Source organism: Lolium rigidum, chromosome 6 (assembly GCF_022539505.1).
Source record: "Lolium rigidum isolate FL_2022 chromosome 6, APGP_CSIRO_Lrig_0.1, whole genome shotgun sequence".
Classification (NCBI taxonomy): domain Eukaryota; kingdom Viridiplantae; phylum Streptophyta; class Magnoliopsida; order Poales; family Poaceae; genus Lolium; species Lolium rigidum.
This window is the reverse complement of record NC_061513.1, coordinates 231,111,879-231,133,403: the sequence shown is the minus strand read 5'-3', so window position 1 is coordinate 231,133,403 and position 21,525 is coordinate 231,111,879. Positions and strand designations below refer to the sequence as shown.

The 21,525-nt window shown below is 44.2% G+C and overlaps 1 protein-coding gene across 1 annotated transcript; it reads left to right on the top strand.

Moving 5' to 3' along the window:
* Positions 1–1,676: 1,676 nt before the first annotated feature.
* On the top strand, positions 1,677–2,603 carry LOC124659386. The gene is made up of 2 exons (XM_047197276.1): positions 1,677–2,102; positions 2,191–2,603. The coding sequence occupies exons 1-2, from the start codon at positions 1,890–1,892 to the stop codon at positions 2,419–2,421; spliced, it is 444 nt and encodes a 147-aa protein (XP_047053232.1). The 5' UTR covers positions 1,677–1,889; the 3' UTR covers positions 2,422–2,603.
* The last annotated feature ends 18,922 nt before the right edge of the window (positions 2,604–21,525 follow it).

Sequence of the window (21,525 nt, the reverse complement as noted above, 5' to 3'; positions counted from 1 at the left end):
AGTTCCCTGGGGATACCTGGCATGTCGGATGGTTCCCATGCAAATATCTCCCAGCGCTCACGGAGGAACTCGATGAGCGCGCCTTCCTATGCGTCAGTGAGATCAGCCGAGGTATTGACCGTCTTCTTCGGGTCAGTAGGGTGCACCTGCAGCTTCTTAGTTTCCTTCGCAGTGTCGAACTCATCGGATCTCACGTTTCGATTGTCGGCTGGTGGCTGTGTATGGTCTGTAACGGTATCAATCGTGTTGAGTTCTTCCTTGGCTCCAAACTTCAAGCCGATCTTCTGGAACTCCCTGTCGCAGTTGTCTGATCGAGCGAAGCTGCCGTGAACGGTTATTGGGGTCCCGTTGTTGCCTGGCATCTTCAGTTTCAAGTATGCGTAATGAGGCACGGCCATGTATTTAGTGAACGCAGGCCTGCCGAGGATGGCGTGGTACTGAGATTCCCAGTCGACTACCTCGAACTCGATCTTTTCTTTCCTGAAATTACTGGGTGTGCTGAAGACTACGTCCAATGACGTTTTGCCTAGCGAGTAAGCGGGTCGAGTCGGTATAATGTCGTGGAACCCTGTGTCAGATTCTCTTAACATGTCTACTGTCAAACCCATTGCTCTCATTGTGCTGGCGAATAGCAAGTTCAAGCCACTTCCTCCACCCATGAATACTTTCCCCATGTTGTACCCTCCAATCTGCGCTTCAAGGACAAGGGCCGCGTGACCGGGCCTTGGGACAGCTTTCGGGTGATCCGCCCTGTTGAAGGTGATGCTTTGCTCTGACCAATTGATGAAATCCGGCGTATCAACCAGGGCGACTTCTGCATATTTTACTTCTCGAGATAACTTCTTGATTTCTCTCTTCGAAAAGCTGGTTTTATGGATCATGTTGATTTGTCCACGTAACGTTGGGAATACTTCGGATGGTACATATTCGTCTTTTTCCATTGGCTCATATGGTATCGGTACATATGGTTCTGGCGGATGGTCGTAGGACCTTGCTTTCTCCTCCATCATACGTACTCTTGATATAGTTTCAGCTCTAAGATCATCACAGAACTGTCGAATCTCTAGGAAGTGTCGGCAGTTCTTCAACGGATGGCTGGACTTCTCCCGACCATCTTTTGGGTCATAGTAGGAGTGGAGGTAACATGGCGCCTCAAGTTGCTCCGTGGCCGAGAGGTATGGAGAACGGGTGCGACCCCTGATTGTCGATGTGTCATGGCATCCTTGCTCAAACTGCCGATGATGAACTACCGTTTTGCCTTCCTCTTCACGATATGAACTTCTTCGCCTCTTCCTTTGCCCGTGACCGCGGTGTCAAGATCCCCTCTGTAACGGCCCAGGGTAGTACGCCTATAGATTTTGCTTGCTCTTTTTCTTTTATGCATCATCATGGCATCATGCATCATCACATCCATGTTTTTAATAAGTAAAATTATTTTATAAACCCCAATTATTTTGTTTCCCTCTCTTATGGTTCCTATATTAAACCTCCTATTCTGTTCTCTTAACAAAACCCAAACCTGGGCTCTCTCTTTTTCTTTCTATCCAGACCAACCTCTCTCCTCTCTCCCTATCTCCATCCTGGCGGCCCACCTTATTTTCCTTGGCAGCCCACCATCTCAGCCCGTACCCCTTCGTTCTTGGAGACAAATCTCCCCATCGTCGTCTTGTGGCACGCAGAGTGCGTGAGCCTTTGGTCCCCCACCGTGCCTCTCCCCGCCTCCACCTTCCCATGTGAACCTCCCCTTCTCTCTCTCGCTTTATCTCTGGATCAAGGCGCCACCACCAATCTCACCCACCCGCTCCACCTTATCTCCTCGCTCCCTTTTCTTCTTCGTCTGCAAGCAAACGAGAAGGAGAGAAAACCCTACCGAGCACATCCACCTCACCATGGCGCCGCCTCCCCAGAGCACCCCTCGCCGAGCCGAGGGCACCAGAAGATCCGCGTCGTCGTCCTCTCCATCTCTGTGCGAGGAATCGGTATGGGACTCAGTAATTCGAGCGCAGTGTCGCCGATTCTCCGCGCAGATGGGCGTGCTTCTTCTTCAATTCTGTCCGCTCTCGTCCTCCTCCGGCCAAACCATGCCCACCTCCGCACTCCTGGTAACATGGCGCACATCCTGGACTCATCCTTCTTCCCTTTTCCTTCCTGGTTCTCTCAGCCGGCGTTGACCTTCGTTTTTGCCCGCAGATGCCATCGCCAGCGGTACTCCGGCAAGCTTCCGGCGCCAACTCCACTAGATCATGGTCGCCCACGTCAAGGCGCACCTCCGACACCATCGCCCTCGCCTTGGTTCGGTCCAAATCGACCTATCCATCTCCGACCTGTTCCTCCGCCATTGATGCAGTGGGCAAGCTCGTCCCCGCCTACTGTCTGTTCTTCTTGACTTGTACCACTCACTCGACAAGAACTGCAGCATAGCCCAGTGGTTCGTTGCTCTGTTCTGTTTTGATCAGATCGTGTGTTCAATTCCCAGGGAAGGCAAAATAAACACCTTTTTGTTCCTTTCTCCATTCCGACAGGTGGGGCCCGTTTGTCAGCGACCAACAGATCCACCTCAGCGCCGCCGTCCCAGTCAGCGCCTCGTCACCTCCCTGGCCCGCTCGTCAGTGCCTCTGGCTGGGTGCTGCTCGGTGAGAAAAGCTTCTGGCCATTTATCTGTCTTTTCTGAAAAATCCAGAAAATGTTTGAAACTTGCAATATTCATATCTTGCAAACCGTAACTCGAAATAAAATGTATTTTATATGTTTTCCGATCAGAAAAATGCAAGGATCATTAATATGCCATCCATTCATATGTTTGCATCTCGCATCATGTCGATCCGTGATAGTTTGTGCATGATCACCTCACATATATGCGGAGTATTTCGGATATCCACCTAAGGTTTCCCCGCTCCGTTTAAATTGTAAGTAGCTCACCCATGCCATGTTATGCCATGCTAATGAACACTTAACTTTGCCGGTAGAAAATGCAACTCAAACTTAATTTGCTTGTTCGGTGTTCCGACTTTGCTTAAATTGGATAAGTGCATCGCATCATCTTTGCCACGTCATGCATATCATCTTGACCATGCTGGATCTTCTTTATCCATAGTAGTAAGACTTGCATACGTTGTTTGTTCTAGCATTTGCTTCTTCCCGGATAGGATCACGAAGTGGTGATGTGAGATACGACGAGTTCTCCGACAAGTTCTTCTGCAGCTTTTCACGAGGCGAGCCCTCCTCTTCACCTATTTACTCTCTCCCTCGCACTGCTATCCTTATGTTGCGATTCTTTATCGAGTCACGTGTCCTATCCACTTGTTTACCATAATAATCCTATATGCACCATTCCTTATCCATAACCGTTGTTTGATGTTTGAGCCTTGCGAGTCGTAGGCGTGTTTAGGTTCTGTTGTTTATCTCGATCTGTTATCGGGATATGTTGGGTTGTTGGGAGGTTGTCACATGCTATATTAGTTTGTTGGAGATACACATGCTTTACTTAATTGTTGACAACTAAAATTGTAAGCAGAGGCATCTGTGAGCCCCTTTGCGAAAGCATCGGAACTTTGACTTGCTAATGTCCCTAGGACCCGAGTTCTTGTTATGCGATTCCGAGATTGAGCGCTCTACCCGTACGTGGGGGAATGGGACCCCCATCACCCACTACCTTTCCTCGAGTCTCGTTTATTGGGAGCCACAACCTTGGTTTTATTTGCCCATATGCACGATGCACGATTTACTTCTGTTGCCTTCGGGTGTTTATTTACATGTCTTGTACTCATAACGCGGATAGACTTATCTTGTGCCTGGTCGTAAGTGCCCGCTGGACTATGCTCGTAAACCTGCGGAGTCCGTATCGGAGTGCGGCAGAACTCGTCACGGGTAGCTTAGTTGGGTGGATCCCATTAAACTTTCTCTTGCATTGGGAACGGTCTTGATGTGAGACTCCACCTGTAGTAAGTGGGTTCGAGCATGCGTATGGTTACATTTGGGCAACCCCTCGAGGTGTACATCTTATCGATAAGCCGAGTGTCAGCGGTTATGGACGACTTGGAATTGTATAGCTTGATCATAGAACAACTTACACCTTATTTCCTGTTGTTAATAAATTGCTAATAAAACCCTTTCAAAAGTGTGTGTGCCTTTGCAATACCTCTTGGCGAAGGGGATCGCATCGGATTGTGTTATGTTTGCGAGTATGAGCTGTTACCTTGTGCGCTCTCTTATCTTCTCCGAGTAGACGGATGTTGTAGCGAGTCTCTATTGGATAGTAGCTTTGCTTGCAGCTAAACTCCACATATAGCCGGGTGAAGTTTATACCGCACCACCGGCGAGCATAGTCTGGTCTTGTCTCGCAAGTACGTGCCAATGGTACTTACCCTCGCCTTTCTTTCTTTTTGTCTCCTCCCACTTTTGTCGGCAACCGATGGCCCGACTTTGACGGTACGAGATGACGACGTTAGCAAGGTTACCCTTCCGGCTTGGCTCGGGCGGGGTTATGGACGGCTCTGGTTATCTTCAGGACTCTTAGTCCAATTTGTATCTTGTCCAGTACTCGGACATATTAGATCTTACGTATGAGTTGGATCTTTGTATTGTATATTTGTATTCTTGACTCGTTGGAGTCGTTGTTGTAATATATGTATCTTGTGGGCTCTATTGTAATCCTGTTGTAATGTTACCGCTCGTGTTAATTCCTCTGGCATCACGTGTGTGATTCGTCGCGCACGTCGTGTCGGAGGGCGTCTCTGAATCGATATCATGCGGATTTCGGCGGGTTCGCTGGGATCCTCATGGTACCGGTTCCGGGGCGTCACAAGTTGGTATCAGAGCTCAGGTTGCGGTACCCCACTAGTCCAGCCTGTAGGTTAACCTTGCCAATGGTCGTTAAGTTTAGAGTGTCAAAACCTATTTTCTAAAATCCGTTGGATAGATCTGATTAGTTCTGATTTTTCTCCTTATCTCTAATCTTGCTCCTCTTATCTTTGCGAGTTTTGAGTCTTCTCTCTTATCTGAGTTTTCCGAGTCTTAGGTTCCGACGCGGGTTGGACGATCTTTGCCTTTATCATATTAGGCCCGATCTTCGGAGGATCCGACAGAAGTGCATCATCAACAGCAGAACAACAACTTCTTGTTAGTGGTGTCGCCGATCTACGTGGAAGAAGAACTCTTGTTAGTGGTGTCGAGGAGATCGACACGTCGCCTGAAGAACCGATAGTTCACCTCTGTTCCCCCGTACCTGGACGTGGGATCTCGGGGCGCGATCCCTTGTTAGTGGTGTCGATTGTAACGGCCCAGGGTAGTACGCCTATAGATTTTGCTTGCTCTTTTTCTTTTATGCATCATCATGGCATCATGCATCATCACATCCATGTTTTTAATAAGTAAAATTATTTTATAAACCCCAATTATTTTGTTTCCCTCTCTTATGGTTCCTATATTAAACCTCCTATTCTGTTCTCTTAACAAAACCCAAACCTGGGCTCTCTCTTTTTCTTTCTATCCAGACCAACCTCTCTCCTCTCTCCCTATCTCCACCCTGGCGGCCCACCTTATTTTCCTTGGCAGCCCACCATCTCAGCCCGTACCCCTTCGTTCTTGGAGACAAATCTCCCCATCGTCGTCTTGTGGCACGCAGAGTGCGTGAGCCTTTGGTCCCCAGCCGTGCCTCTCCCCGCCTCCACCTTCCCATGTGAACCTCCCCTCTCTCTCTCGCTTTATCTCCGGATCAAGGCGCCACCACCAATCTCACCCACCCGCTCCACCTTATCTCCTCGCTCCCTTTTCTTCTTCGTCCGCAAGCAAACGAGAAGGAGAGAAAACCCTACCGAGCACATCCACCTCACCATGGCGCCGCCTCCCCGGAGCACCCCTCGCGAGCCGAGGGCACCGGAAGATCCGCGTCGTCGTCCTCTCCATCTCTGTGCGAGGAATCGGTATGGGACTCGGTAATTCGAGCGCGGTGTCGCCGATTCTCCGCGCGGATGGGCGTGCTTCTTCTTCAATTCCGTCCGCTCTCGTCCTCCTCCGGCCAAACCATGCCCACCTCCGCACTCCTGGTAACATGGCGCACATCCCGGACTCATCCTTCTTCCCTTTTCCTTCCCGGTTCTCTCGGCCGGCGTTGACCTTCGTTTTTGCCGCGGATGCCATCGCCGGCGGTACTCTCGGCAAGCTTCGGCGCCAACTCCACTAGATCATGGTCGCCCACGTCAAGGCGCACCTCCGAGCACCATCGCCCTCGCCTTGGTTCGGTCCAAATCGACCTATCCATCTCCGACCTGTTCCTCCGCCATTGATGCGGTGGGCAAGCTCGTCCCGCCTGCTGTCTCGTTCTTCTTGACGTGTACCACTCACTCGACAAGAAGCTGCAGGCATAGCCCGGTGGTTCGTTGCTACGTTCGTTTTGATCGGATCGTGTGTTCAATTCCCGGGGAAGGCAAAATAAACACCTTTTTGTTCCTTTCTCCATTCAGACGAGTGGGGCCCGTTTGTCGGCGACCAACGGATCCACCTCGGCGCCGCCGTCCCGGTCGGCGCCTCGTCACCTCCACGGCCCGCTCGTCGGTGCCTCCGGGTCGGGTGCTGCTCGGTGAGAAAAGCTTACGGCCATTTATCTGTCTTTTCGAAAAATCCAGAAAATGTTTGAAACTTGCAATATTCATATCTTGCAAACCGTAACTCGAAATAAAATGTATTTTATATGTTTTCCGATCAGAAAAATGCAAGGATCATTAATATGCCATCCATTCATATGTTTGCATCTCGCATCATGTCGATCCGTGATAGTTTGTGCATGATCACCTCACATATATGCGGAGTATTTCGGATATCCACCTAAGGTTTCCCCGCTCCGTTTAAATTGTAAGTAGCTCACCCATGCCATGTTATGCCATGCTAATGAACACTTAACTTTGCCGGTAGAAAATGCAACTCAAACTTAATTTGCTTGTTCGGTGTTCAGACTTTGCTTAAATTGGATAAGTGCATCGCATCATCTTTGCCACGTCATGCATATCATCTTGACCATGCTGGATCTTCTTTATCCATAGTAGTAAGACTTGCATACGTTGTTTGTTCTAGCATTTGCTTCTTCCCGGATAGGATCACGAAGTGGTGATGTGAGATACGACGAGTTCTCCAGACAAGTTCTTCTGCTGACTTTTCACGAGCGAGCCCTCCCTCTTCACCTATTTACTCTCTCCCTCGCACTCTGCTATCCTTATGTTGCGATTCTTTATCGAGTCACGTGTCCTATCCACTTGTTTACCATAATAATCCTATATGCACCATTCCTTATCCATACCGTTGTTTGATGTTTGAGCCTTGCGAGTCGTAGGCGTGTTTAGGTTCTGTTGTTTATCTCGATCTGTTATCGGGATATGTTGGGTTGTTGGGAGGTTGTCACATGCTATATTAGTTTGTTGGAGATACACATGCTTTACTTAATTGTTGACAACTAAAATTGTAAGCAGAGGCATCTGTGAGCCCCTTTGCGAAAGCATCGGAACTTTGACTTGCTAATGTCCCCTAGGACCCGAGTTCTTGTTATGCGATCCGAGATTGAGCGCTCTACCCGTACGTGGGGGAATGGGACCCCCATCACCCACTACCTTTCCTCGAGTCTGTTTATTGGGAGCCACAACCTTGGTTTTATTTGCCCATATGCACGATGCACGATTTACTTCTGTTGCCTTCGGGTGTTTATTTACATACTTGTACTCATAACGCGGATAGACTTATCTTGTGCACAGGTCGTAAGTGCCCGCTCTGGACTATGTCGCAAACCTCCGGGTCCGTATCGGAGTACGGCCGAACTTACGTCACGGGTAGCTTAGTTGGGTGGCTCCCATTAAACTTTCTCTTGCATTGGGAACGGTCTTGATGTGAGACTCCACCTGTAGTAAGTGGGTTCGAGCATGCGTATGGTTACATTTGGGCAACCTGCCCGGGGTGTACATCTTATCGATAAGCCGTGTCCGCGGTTATGGACGACTTGGAATTGTATAGCTTGATCATAGAACAACTTACACCTTATTTCCTGTTGTTAATAAATTGCTAATAAAACCCTTTCAAAAGTGTGTGTGCCTTTGCAATACCTCTTGGCGAAGGGGATCGCATCGAGCTGTGTTATGTTTGCGAGTATAGAAGCTGTTACCTTGTGCGCTCTCTTATCTTCTCCGAGTAGACGGATGTTGTAGCGAGTCTCTATTGGATAGTAGCTTTGCTGCCGCTAAACTCCACATATAGCCGGGTGAAGTTTATCACGCCCGCGGCGAGCATAGGCTGGTCTTGTCTCGCAAGTACGTGCCAATGGTACTTACCCTCGCCTTTCTTTCTTTTTGTCTCCTCCCCCTTTTGTCGGCAGCCGATGGCCCGACTTTGGCAGTACGAGATGACGACGTTAGCAAGGTTACCCTTCCGGCTTGGCCTGGGCAGGGTTATGGACGGCACTGGTTATCTTCAGGACTCTTAGTCCAATTTGTATCTTGTCCGTACTCGGACATATTAGATCTTCTGTATGAGTTGGATCTTTGTATTGTATATTTGTATTCTTGACTCGTTGGAGTCGTTGTTGTAATATATGTATCTTGTGGGCTCTATTGTAATCCTGTTGTAATGTTACCGCTCGTGTTAATTCCTCTGGCATCACGTGTGTGATTCGTCGCGCACGTCGTGTCGGAGGGCGTCTCTGAATCGATATCATGCGGATTTCGGCGGGTTCGCTGGGATCCTCATGGTACCGGTTCCGGGGCGTCACACCCTCGGTCGCTCTCCTGCGTGCTTCTGGGCGAAATTTTTAGGGTTGTCGCTGAAGGGACACCCTCCGGGGGTACGGCCTTTGAGTCGGAAGCGCCGGCCCTAGGGAGGCGGAGGAAGCCTCCGGAATCGATGATGAAGTGGACGCCACCGAAAACAGCCTCCGGGTCGTGAGATGATGCCATAGGGTTTAGATGAAGTGTTTCGCGGCGCGGCACGAACTCGAAGGACCCGCAGCGGACCGGATCTCTTGGCTCCGCCGGCGTCGGTGATTCGAGTAAAAACGCCGCGGATGTGACTGGTGCTGTCGATGCTTTGCCTTGTGCCGACAGGCTTCCCACAGACGGCGCCAATTGTCGAGGGTACTCCTCGCCAATGCCCTCCGATAGGGGCTTAGGGTTGATGGAATCCTGCAAGCTGACACGAGACATCGGTTCACAGACAAGCGGGGAGAGCGATTTACCCAGGTTCGGGGCACTCGATGAGGTAAAACCCTTACGTCCTGCCTGTCTGTTCTTGATTATGATGACAATGGGTTACAATGGGGTGCCGAATAGTGCGGCTGAGATCTCGTCGAGATTACTGCTGCTAGGGTTACCTAGCTCTAAGCTTTTTCTGGCTATGATCGCTAAGATTGTTCCTGTCCCTCGGCAGCCCCTCTCCTGGCCTTTATATAGGAGGCTAGGTCTCAAGGGTCCTAACCGAGTACGACTAGGTTTACATCACTTTTAGATCTAATCCTTCCTTGTTGACTGCTTCCTTGTCTTGCCCGCCAAGGCTTCTTCCGGTGCGCTATCCAGGTGGCCGATCTAGCCTTCGGGTGTCTTCATGGGCCTCCAAATTAGTCAATACAGGATAGGGCAACGTTCATTACTCAAAGGGTAGTGCCCACGTCACTCATAAGAAAGAGCGTGAATTTAGTGTTTTGAAAAAGGATCTCAAAGGTAAGAGTGTGAATATGTTTTCGTAACTATTCACTTCATTGAATTTGAAACTAAGTTTTTCAAACGTCCATTCTAACTAGGGTCTCCTAAGGTCAAACAATGGCTCTGATACCAACTTGTCAACACCCGGATTTTTAAGTCCAGATGCCTATTATATCATACATCGCAATCCCAAGAAGATTGTTTTTGCGAGACATAATAGTTTAAGTAGCATAGAGTCATCATTTATTACAACACATACTTGTCTTACAACAATAGATCACATGATCCAATATTACACAAATAGATTGTTCAACAACACAATAAGTAGCGGAAGCAAAGTAGTAGTGGACTATCTATTCCACAGGCAACGCTTGACGTTAGAAGATGATCCTAGTTATCGTAGACGTCCTGTTGTCCGTCATCCTGATGCGGTTGCTCCTCTTCATAGTCTGGCATTTGAATAGCCAGGGACACAGCCGTGAGTACTTCAAAGTACTCGCAAACTAATACTAATGTAATTACTTATCAAATGTACTAAGGGGTGCTAAGCTCTAGGTTTATTTGCATAAAGCCAAGTTTTAGTTCAACAAACATTTAGTAAAAACTCTTCATTTGCTAGACTAACTCAAGTGGGAACATTAGTGTCATTCCCAAAAATCATTTGTGATTCAAGTCAAATCACCCTTCCAATCGTCTGTAAGCGTGGACAAGGCTATTCGAATAGGTTTAACACTCTGCAGAGGTTGTACTCTTGTGCCACAACTTTTGATTACATCCGTCGAGGATAACCCCAAATCATCGTAACTCGGTACGCGGATCATCAACCTTAACCTTTCACTTATACACCCTAGTATAGGCACCTCTCCCCATGAGCTTGGCCTCCTGGTGAAAACAAACAGTGAACTCGGGAACTGCACAGGGCTTGGGTCATACATTCACCTCATATTCACATCATTTCACTTGTAACGGAGGCAGCCTCGGCGTAACCTCTATGATTCTTGTTTAGAGGGAACCCATACTAAGATACACAAATTTCTAGTTAAGCCCTACCCATAATCAGGTATTGTGGGGGTACTTGTATAATTGGAAAGGTATCACATTCAAACCCAATCATCAGTTTTCATTAAAATTCACCAAGTCACCCATGTCACATCCACCCTCGCATCTTTCAAAGTCATTTCACTTCACGAGTTCCCAACTAGAGTAGTCAAATTTTATTTGATTAGCAATAGCCACTAGTTCACGAGGGGTGCTATCTAGCTTTGATTGGCTCTAAGCTAACTTTTACTCTTGTTCTACTCTAGACAAAGTGAATCATAAATCAAAAGTAAACTTTGAAATACAATAAGCAAAATAATTACAAAGTAAAAACATGGGATAGGTTGATAAGACATAAAATAAAGTGTGATGGTGCTTTGCTCTTGTAGAGCTTTGCATCATGGTGGTTGGCAAGAATATTAGCTTGCCTTGAGCAGGGTAGTGGTCAAAGTTCTCTTCCTCCTCCCGAGAGTAGGATTCCTCCTCTTGATACTCCTCATTACTAGCGTCTATATACGAATACGAGGTATACAATCACCAAACCAATCTTATATGCTAGACTAAAACACACCAAAGGTTCACACAAACTAATTCTAGCATCACATCATTCCTAGCATGGGTATTTTACTTGGTTTTCTTATTTAAGAGAAAAATAATTTTCTCTCATTACAATTATTGATTTGGTAATTTGCTATTTAAGTCTTTGGAGAAATAATTTCCTCTCATTACATCCTATCAAGATTTAATCTCCTAAAATAATACTAAGGTACGAAATATAGGTTGCCCAAGGTCAATATTTCATATCTATTATATGGGAGTATAATTTAAATGAGGTGCTACACTGATACGTCTCCAACGTATCGATAATTTCTTGTGTTCCATGCCACTTTATTGACGATACCTACATGTTTTATGCATACTTTATGTCATATTTATGCATTTTCCGGCACTAACCTATTAACAAGATGCCGAAGAGCCGATTCTTGTTTTACGCTGTTTTTGGTTTCAGAAATCCTAGTAAGGAAATATTCTCGGAATTGGACGAAATCAACGCCCAGGGGCCTATTTTTCCACGAAGCTTCCAGAAGTCCGAAGAGGAGACAAAGTGGGGCCATGGGGCGCCGCCACAGTAGGCCGGCGCGGCCTACAGGGGGCCCGCGCGGCCCTGTTGTGTGGGGCCCCCGTGACGCCTCTTGACCTATGCTTCCGCCTACTTAAAGCCTTCGTCGCGAAACCCCCAGTACCGAAAGCCACGATACGGAAAACCTTCCAGAGACACCGCCGCCGCCAATCCCATCTCGGGGGATTCAGGAGATCGCCTCCGGCACCCTGCCGGAGAGGGGAATCATCTCCCGGAGGACTCTTCACCGTCATGGTCGCCTCCGGAGTGATGAGTGAGTAGTTCACCCCTGGACTATGGGTCCATAGAAGTAGCTAGATGGTCGTCTGCTCCTAATTGTGCTTCATTGTTGGATCTTGTGAGCTGCCTAACATGATCAAGATCATCTATCTGTAATGCTACATGTTGTGTTTGTTGGGATCCGATGAATAGAGAATACTATGCTATGTTGATTATCAATCTATTATCTATGTGTTGTTTATGATCTTGCATGCTCTCCGTTACTAGTAGAGGCTCGACCAAGTTTTTGCTTGTAACTCCAAGAGGGAGTATTTATGCTCGATAGTGGGTTCATGCCTCCATCAAATCCGGGACGAGTGACGGAAAGTTCTAAGGTTGTGGATGTCTTGTTGCCACTAGGGATAAAACATCGATGCTATGTCTAAGGATGTAGTTGTTGATTACATTACGCACCATACTTAATGCAATTGTCTCGTTATTTGCAACTTAATACTAGAAGGGGTTCGGATGATAACTCTGAAGGTGGACTTTTTAGGCATAGATGCATGCTTGGATAGCGGTCTATGTACTTTGTCGTAAAGCCCAATTAAATCTCACAATACTCATCATATCATGTATGTGCATTGTCATGCCCTCTTTATTTGTCAATTGCCCAACTGTAATTTGTTCACCCAACATGCTAATTATCTTATCGGAGAGACACCACTAGTGAACTGTGGACCCCGGTCCATTCTTTTAATCGAATACAATCTACTGCAATAGTTGTTCTGCTTTTTTCCGCAAACAATGATCATCCACACTATACATCTAATCCTTTGTTACAGCAAGACGGTGAGATTGACAACCTCACTGTCACGTTGGGGCAAAGTAATTTGGTTGTGTTGTGCAGGTTCCACGTTGGCGCTGGAATCCCTGATGTTGCGTCGCACTACACTCCGCCGCCATCAACCTTCAACGTGCTTCTTGGCTCCTACTGGTTCGATAAACCTTGGTTTCTTACTGAGGGAAAACTTGCCGCTGTACGCATCACACCTTCCTCTTGGGGTTCCCAACGGACGCGTGTTGTACGCGTATCAAGCTCTTTTTCTGGCGCCGTTGCCGGGGAGATCAAGACACGCTGCAAGGGGAGTCTCCACCTCCAATCTCTTTATTTTGTTTTTGTCTTGCTTTATTTTATTTAGTACTTTGTTTGCTGCATTATATCAAAATACAAAAAAATTAGTTGCTAGCTTTACTTTATTTACTGTCTTGTTTGCATTCTCCATATTAAAAACACAAAAAAATTAGTTACTTGCATTTTACTTTGGTTACCATGTCTAGTTCTGCACCTGTTACTTCTTCACCTGAGGAATTAGTCTTCACCTTTAAACAAGGGGATGAGGAGAGTTTTAAAGATGCTTGGTCCAGAATTTTTGATTCTTATCGTAAAGATGAACCTCAAATGACTCTAAGTTTGCTCCTTAGTAACTTTTATTTTGGGCTTATGATTCGCTATAGATATGCCTTGGATGCTGTAGTGGGAGGAGATTTCCTTCATTGCAATGGGGATCAAGCTTTTAATGCCATAAAAAAATTAGTTGCATCACATAGTTCAGCTAATAACTTTGATTCAGCTCTTATTAGCATTTATAATAGATTAAACACTCTTGAGACAAGTGCATCTTGCTTGAAAGAAAATTATAGCTATGTTCGTAACTGTCTTGATCAAGTTTTAGAGAACTCTGAACCTTCAAAATGGGACCCTACTATTAAAGTTGTTATCGGTGGTGAAACTTTTCATGCCAATTTTGATATTATGTCTGAATTTTGCCTTATGCCTAAGAGTATTTGTGAATCTTTGACACTTTGGGGACTCGTTGAAGGGGGACAAGGAATAACTCTTATTGATAACTCTGTTATAATTCCTAAGGGAATAGCCGCTGGTGTGCATACAACCATTCTTGGAAGAACAGTATCCACTGATTATCTTGTTATTGAATGTGTAGGAACAGGACAAATCACACTCGGAAGATCCCTGCTGAAACTATTGGGAGCAGTCATAAATGTGGGAGAAGGCACCCTAAAATTCACCTCTACACCGGGAGGTAGACAAGTATTCCCTAAATCAAAGAGTAAGAAAAATAATAAGAAGGGTAGGCGTAAAGCCCGAGGTAATGTTGATGCTTCGTCTCTTGATAATACTTGATTCACACTTTCTGCGCCTAGCTGAAAGGCGTTAAAGAAAAGCGCTTATGGGAGACAACCCATGATTTTACTACTGCACTTTTGTTTTATATTTGAGTCTTGGAAGTTGTTACTACTGTAGCAACCTCTCCTTATCTTAGTTTTGTTGCATTGTTGTGCCAAGTAAAGTCTTTGATAGTAAGGTTCATACTAGATTTGGATTACTGCGCAGAAAAGATTTCTTGCTGTCACAAATCTGGGCCTAATTCTCTGTAGGTAACTCAGAAAATTATGCCAATATACGTGAGTGATCCTAAGATATGTACGCAACTTTCATTCAATTTTAGCATTTTCATTTGAGCAAGTCTGGTGCCTCTTAGAAATTCGTCTTTACGAACTGTTCTGTTTTGACAGATTCTGCCTTTTATTTTGCATTGCCTGTTTTGCTATGCTTGATGGATTTTTCGATTCCATTAACTTTCTGTAGCTTTGTGCAATATCCAGAAGTGTTAAGAATGATTATGTCACCTCTGAACATGTGAATTTTGATTGTTCACTAACCCTCTAATGAGTTGTTTTGAGTTTGGTGCGGAGGAAGTTTTCAAGGATCAAGAGAGGGAGATGATACAATATGATCAAGGAGAGTGAAAGCTCTAAGCTTGGGGATGCCCCGGTGGTTCACCCCTGCATATTTCAAGAAGACTCAAGCGTCTAAGCTTGGGGATTGCCAAGGCACCCCCTTCTTCATCGACAACATTATCAGGTTTCTCTAGTGAAACTATATTTTTATTCCGTCACATCTTACGTACTTTGCTTGGAGCGTCTGTTTGTTTTTTGTTTTTGCTTTGTTTGAATAAAATGGATCCTAGCATTCATTGTGTGGGAGAGAGACACGCTCCGCTGTTTCATATGGACAAATATGTCCTTAGGCTTTACTCATAGTGTTCATGGCGAAGGATGAATCTTCTTCGTTAAATTGTTATATGGTTGGAAACGGGAAATGCTACATGTAGTAATTGGTAGAATGTCTTGAATAATTTAATACTTGGCAATTGTTGTGCTCATGTTTAAACTCTTGCATCATATACTTTGCACCTATTAATGAAGAAATACATAGAGCTTGCTAAAATTTGGTTTGCATAATTGGTCTCTCTAAGGTCTAGATAATTTCTAGTAAGGGTCGAACAACAAGGAAGACGGTATGGAGTCTTATAATGTTTACAATATGTCTTTTATGTAAGTTTTGCTGTACCGCTTCATACTTGTATTTGTTTCAAATAGCCTTGCTAGCCTAAGCCTTGTATCGAGAGGGAATACTTCTCATGCATACAAATCCTTGAGCCAATAACTATGCCACTTGTGTCCACCATACCTACCCACTACATGGTATTTCTCCGCCATTCCAAAGTAAATTGCTTGAGTGCTACCTTTAAATTTCTATCCTACATCTTTGCAATATATAGCTCATGGGACAAATAGCCTAAAAACTATTGTGGTATTGAATATGTACTTATGCATTTTATCTCTTATAAGTTGCTTGTTGAGCGATAACCATGTTCCTGGGGACGCCATCAACTACTCTTTGTTGAATATCATGTGAGTTGCTATGCATGTTCGTCTTGTCTGGAGTAAGGGAGATTTACCTTGAGTTGAATGATTTGAGCATGCATATTGTTAGAGAAGAACATTGGGCCGCTAACTAAAGCCATGATCCATGGTGGAAGATTCAGTTTTGGACAAATATCCTCAATCTCATATGAGAAAATTAATTGTTGTTGAATGCTTAAGCATTAAAGAGGAGTCCATTATCTGTTGTCTATGTTGTCCCGGTATGGATGTCTAAGTTGAGAATAATCAAAAGCGAGAAATCCAATGCGAGCTTTCTCCTTAGACCTTTGTACAGGCGGCATAGAGGTACCCCTTTGTGACACTTGGTTAAAACATATGTATTACGGTGATAATCCAGGTAATCCGAGCTAATTAGGACAAGGTGCGGGCACTGATGTCTATGGGTGCTTCTATTCTTGTAGACAGTGTTGGGCCTCCAACAGCAGAGGTTTGTGGAACAGCAGCAAGTTTCCCTTAAGTGGATCACTCAAGGTTTATCGAACTCAGGGAGGAAGAGGTCAAAGATATCCCTCTCATGCAACCCTGTAACCACAAAGCAAGAAGTCTCTTGTGTCCCCAACACACCTAATACACTTCAGATGTACAGGTGCACTAGTTCGGCGAAGAGATAGTGAAATACAGGTGGTATGAATATATATTAGCAGTAGTAACGGCACCAGAAAATAGCTTGATGCTACAACTGGCGTGTGGTTGATGGTGGTAATTTTGCAGGCAGTACAGATGCAGTAGAACAGTAAACAAGCGATGATTGCAGTATTTAGGAACAAGGCCTAGGGATTATACACTCACTAGTGGACACCCTCAACATTGATCACATAACAAAATAAATAAATGCTATACTCTACACTCTCTTGTTGGATGATGAACACCACTAATTATGTAGGATTACACGAACCCTCAATGTCGGAGTTAACAAGCTCCACAATATTTGATATTCATGTTTAAATAACCTTAGAGTGCATGATAGATCATTGCAATTACACCAAGTACTAACATAGCATGCACACTGTCACCATCACACTATGAAGGAGGCATAGATCACATCAATACTATCATAGCAATAATTAACTTCATAATCTACAAGAGATTACAATCATAACCTACGCAAGTACTACACGATGCACACACTGTCACCATTACACCGTGCAGGAGGAATAGAGTACTTTAATAACATCACTAGAGTAGCACATAGCTGAATAGTGATACAAAGCTCATATGAATCTCAATCATGTAAGGCAGCTCATGAGATCATTGTATTGAAGTACATAGGAGAGAGATTAACCACATAGCTACCGGTACCACCCTTTAGCCACGATGGAGAACTACTCCCTCCTCATGGGAGACATCAGTGTTGATGAAGATGGCGATGGAGATGGCAGCGGTGTCGATGGAGAAGCCTTTCGGGGGCACTTCCCCGTCCCGGCGGCGTGCCGGAACAGAGACTCCTGTCCCCTAGATCTTGGCTTCGCGATGGCGGCGGCTCTGGAAGGTTTCTCGTACCGTGCCTTTTTCCGTATCGAAGACTTAGGTCAGGGGCTTCTTATAGGCGAAGAGGCGGCGTCAGAAGGGGTCTGGGGCCACTAGACACTAGGGCGGCGCCCCCCCTGGGCCGTGCCGCCACCATGTTTGGGCCCACTGTGGCCCCTCTCTGGCGGCTCTCGGGTGTTCTGGAAGCTTCTCGCAATCCTAAGACTCTGGGCGTTGATTTCGTCCAATTCCGAGAATATTTCCTTACTAGGATTTCTGAAACCAAAAACAGCATAAAACAGGAACTGGCACTCCGGCATCTCGTCAATAGGTTACTTCCGGAAAACGCATAAATATGACATAAAATATGCATAAAACATGTAGATATCATCAATAATGTGGCATGGAACATAAGAAATTATCGATACGTCGGAGACGTATCAGCATCCCCAAGCTTAGTTCCTGCTCGTCCCGAGTAGGTAAACGATAACAAAGATAATTTCTGAAGTGACATGCTACCAACATGATCTTAATCATACTATTGTAAAGCATATGAGATGAATGAAGCGATTCAAAACAATGGTAAAGACAAAACAATTGAATCATATAGCAAAGACTTTTCATGAATAGTACTTCAAGACAAGCATCAATAAGTCTTGCATCAGAGTTAACTCATAAAGCAATAATTTCAAAGTAAAGGTATTGAAGCGACACAAAAGAATATTAAGTTTCAGCGGTTGCTTTCAACTTATAACATGTATATATCATGGATATTGTCAATGTAAAGTAATATAATAAGTGCAACATGGAAGTATGTAGGAATCAATGCACAGTTCACACAAGTGTTTGCTTCTTAAGATGGAGAGAAATAGGTGAACTGGCTCAACATAAAAGTAGAAGAAAGGCCCTTCGACGAGGGAAGCATCGATTGCTATATTTGTGCTAGAGCTTTGGTTTTGAAAACAAGAAACAATTTTGTCAACGGTAGTAATAAAGCATATGTATCATGTAAATTATATCCTACAAGTTGCAAGCCTCATGCATAGTATACCAATAGTGCCCGCACCTTGTCCTAATTAGCTCGGATTACCTGGATTATCACCGCAATACCTATGTTTTAACCAAGTATCACAAAGGGGTACCTCTATGCCGCCTGTACAAAGGTCTAAGGAGAAAGCTCGCATTGGATTTCTCGCTTTTGATTATTCTCAACTTAGACATCCATACCGGGACAACATAGACAACAGATAATGTACTCCTCTTTAATGCTTAAGCATTCAACAACAATTAATTTTCTCATATGAGATTGTGGATATTTGTCCAAAACTGAAACTTCCACCATGGATCATGGCTTTAGTTACCGGCCCAATGTTCTTCTCTAACAATATGCATGCTCAAAGCATTCAACTCATGGTAAATCGCCCTTACTTCAGACAAGAAGGACATGCATAGCAACTCACATGATATTCAACAAAGATTAGTTGATAGCGTCCCCAGGAACATGGTTATCGCTCAACAAGCAACTTATAAGAAATAAAATGCATAAGTACATATTCAATACCACAATAGTTTTTAGGCTATTTGTCCCATGAGCTATATATTGCAAAGATAAAGGATAGAAATTTAAAGGTAGCACTCAAGCAATTTACTTTTGAATGGCGGATAAATACCATGTAGTAGGTAGGTATGGTGGACACAAGTGGCATAGTGTTTGGCTCAAGGATTTTGGATGCATGAGAAGTATTCCCTCTCGATACAAGGTTTAGGCTAGCAAGGTTATTTGAAACAAACACAAGTATGAACCGGTACAGCAAAACTCACATAAAAACATATTGCAAGCATTATAAGACTCTACACCGTCTTCCTTGTTGCTCAAACACCTTACTAGAAAATATCTAGACCTTAGAGAGACCAATCATGCAAACCAAATTTTAGCAAGCTCTATGTATTTCTTCATTAATAGGTGCAAAGTATATGATGCAAGAGCTTAAACATGAGCACAACAATTGCCAAGTATCACATTATTCAAGACATTCTACCAATTACTACATGTAGCATTTCCCGTTTCCAACCATATAACAATTTAACGAAGCAGTTTCAACCTTCGCCATGAACATTATGAGTAAAGCCTAAGGACATATTTGTCCATATGCAACAGCGGAGCATGTCTCTCTCCCACACAATGAATGGTAGGATCCATTTTATTCACACAAAACAAAAACAAAGACAAACCGACGCTCCAAGCAAAGTACATAAGATGTGACGGAATAAAAATATAGTTTCAAGAGAAGTGACCTGATAATTTTGTCGATGAAGAAGGGGATGCCTTGGGCATCCCCAAGCTTAGATACTTGAGTCTTCTTGAAATATGCAGGGATGAACCACCGGGGCATCCCCAAGCTTAGAGCTTTCACTCTCCTTGATCATATTGTATCATCCTCCTCTCTTGACCCTTGAAAACTTCCTCCACACCAAACTCAAAACAACTCATTAGAGGGTTAGTGCATAACCAAAAATTCACATGTTCAGAGGTGACATAATCATTCTTAACACTTCTGGACATTGCACAAAGCTACTGAAAGTTAATGGAATAGAAAAATCCATCAAGCATAGCAAAATAGGCAATGCGAAATAAAAGGCAGAATCTGTCAAAACAGAACAGTTCGTAAAGACAAATTTTATTGAGGCACCAGACTTGGTCAAATGAAAATGCTCAAATTGAATGAAAGTTGCGTACATATCTGAGGATCACTCACGTAAATTTGCATAATTTTCCGAGTTACGTACAGAGAATTAGGCCCATATTCGTGACAGCAAGAAATCTGTTTCTGCGCAGTAATCCAAATCTAGTATGAACCTTACTATCAAAGACTTTACTTGGCACAAAAATGCAAATGAACTAAGATAAGGAGAGGTTGCTACAGTAGTAACAACTTCCAAGACTCAAATATAAAAGAAAGGTATTGTAGCAAAATAAACACATGGGTTATCTCCCAAGAAGTGCTTTCTTTATAGCCATTAAGATGGGCTCCGCAGTTTTAATGATGCACACGCAAGAAATATTATTTGAAGCAAAATAGAGCATCAAGAGGCAAATTCAAAAAAAATTAAGCCTAACATGCTTCCTATGCATAGGAATCTTGTAAATAAACAAGTTCATGAAGAGCAAAGTAACAAGCATAGGAAGATAGAACAAGTGTAGCTTCAAAAATTTCAGCACATAGAGAGGCATTTTAGTAACATGAAAATTTCTACAACCATATTTTCCTCTCTCATAATAACTTTCAGTAGCATCATGAGCAAATTCAACAATATAACTATCAAACGAAACATTCTTGTCATGAGCTTCATGCATAAAATTATTACTCTCCACATAAGCATAATCAATTTTAGTAGTTGTAGTGGGAGCAAATTCAACAAAGTAGCTATCATTATTATTCTCATCATCAAATATAGGAGGCATATTGTATTCATAATCAAATTTATCCTCCATAACAGGCGGCACCAAAAGACCACTATCATTATAATCATCATAAATAGGAGGTAAAGTATCATCAAAGTAAATTTTCTCCTCAATGCTTAGAATTTTCCATAGCATTAGCAATAATAGTATTCAAAGAGTTCATGCTAATAACATTGCTATTTTGCAAACAAAGTTCCATGGGTTTTTTAATTCTCTCTTCAAACACATCATGTCCTAATTCAAGATAAAGTTCATAAAGATCTCTAATTTTGTTGTTGTTTTCCATTAAGCCTAACTAGTGTAAACAAGAAACAAAAAGATGCAATTGCAGGATCTAAAGGAAATAGCTTCGAGCACTCACAACGGTACCAGAAAAGTGTTTGGTTACCTGGGACCGGAGTGTGAATGCCTTTTACCTTTCCTCCCCGGCAACGGCGCCAGAAAAGTGCTTGATGTCTACGGGTGATTCTATTCTTGTAGACAGTGTTGGGCCTCCAAGAGCAGAGGTTTGTAGAATAGCAGCAAGTTTCCCTTCAGTGGATCACCCAAGGTTTATCGAACTCAGGGAGGAAGAGGTCAAAGATATCCCTCTCATGCAACCCTGCAACCACAAAGCAAGAAGTCTCTTGTGTCCCCAACACACCTAATACACTTGTCAGATGTATAGGTGCACTAGTTCGGTGAAGAGATAGTGAAATACAAGTGGTATGAATATATATGAGCAGTAGTAACGG

Bases quoted from the DNA above. Each gene is read 5' to 3' on its own strand.
- LOC124659386 (XM_047197276.1), top strand. From the start codon at position 1,890: ATGGCGCCGCCTCCCCAGAGCACCCCTCGCCGAGCCGAGGGCACCAGA. The intron at 2,103-2,190 runs GTAACATGGCGC...TTTTGCCCGCAG, and splicing joins TGCCCACCTCCGCACTCCTG to ATGCCATCGCCAGCGGTACT.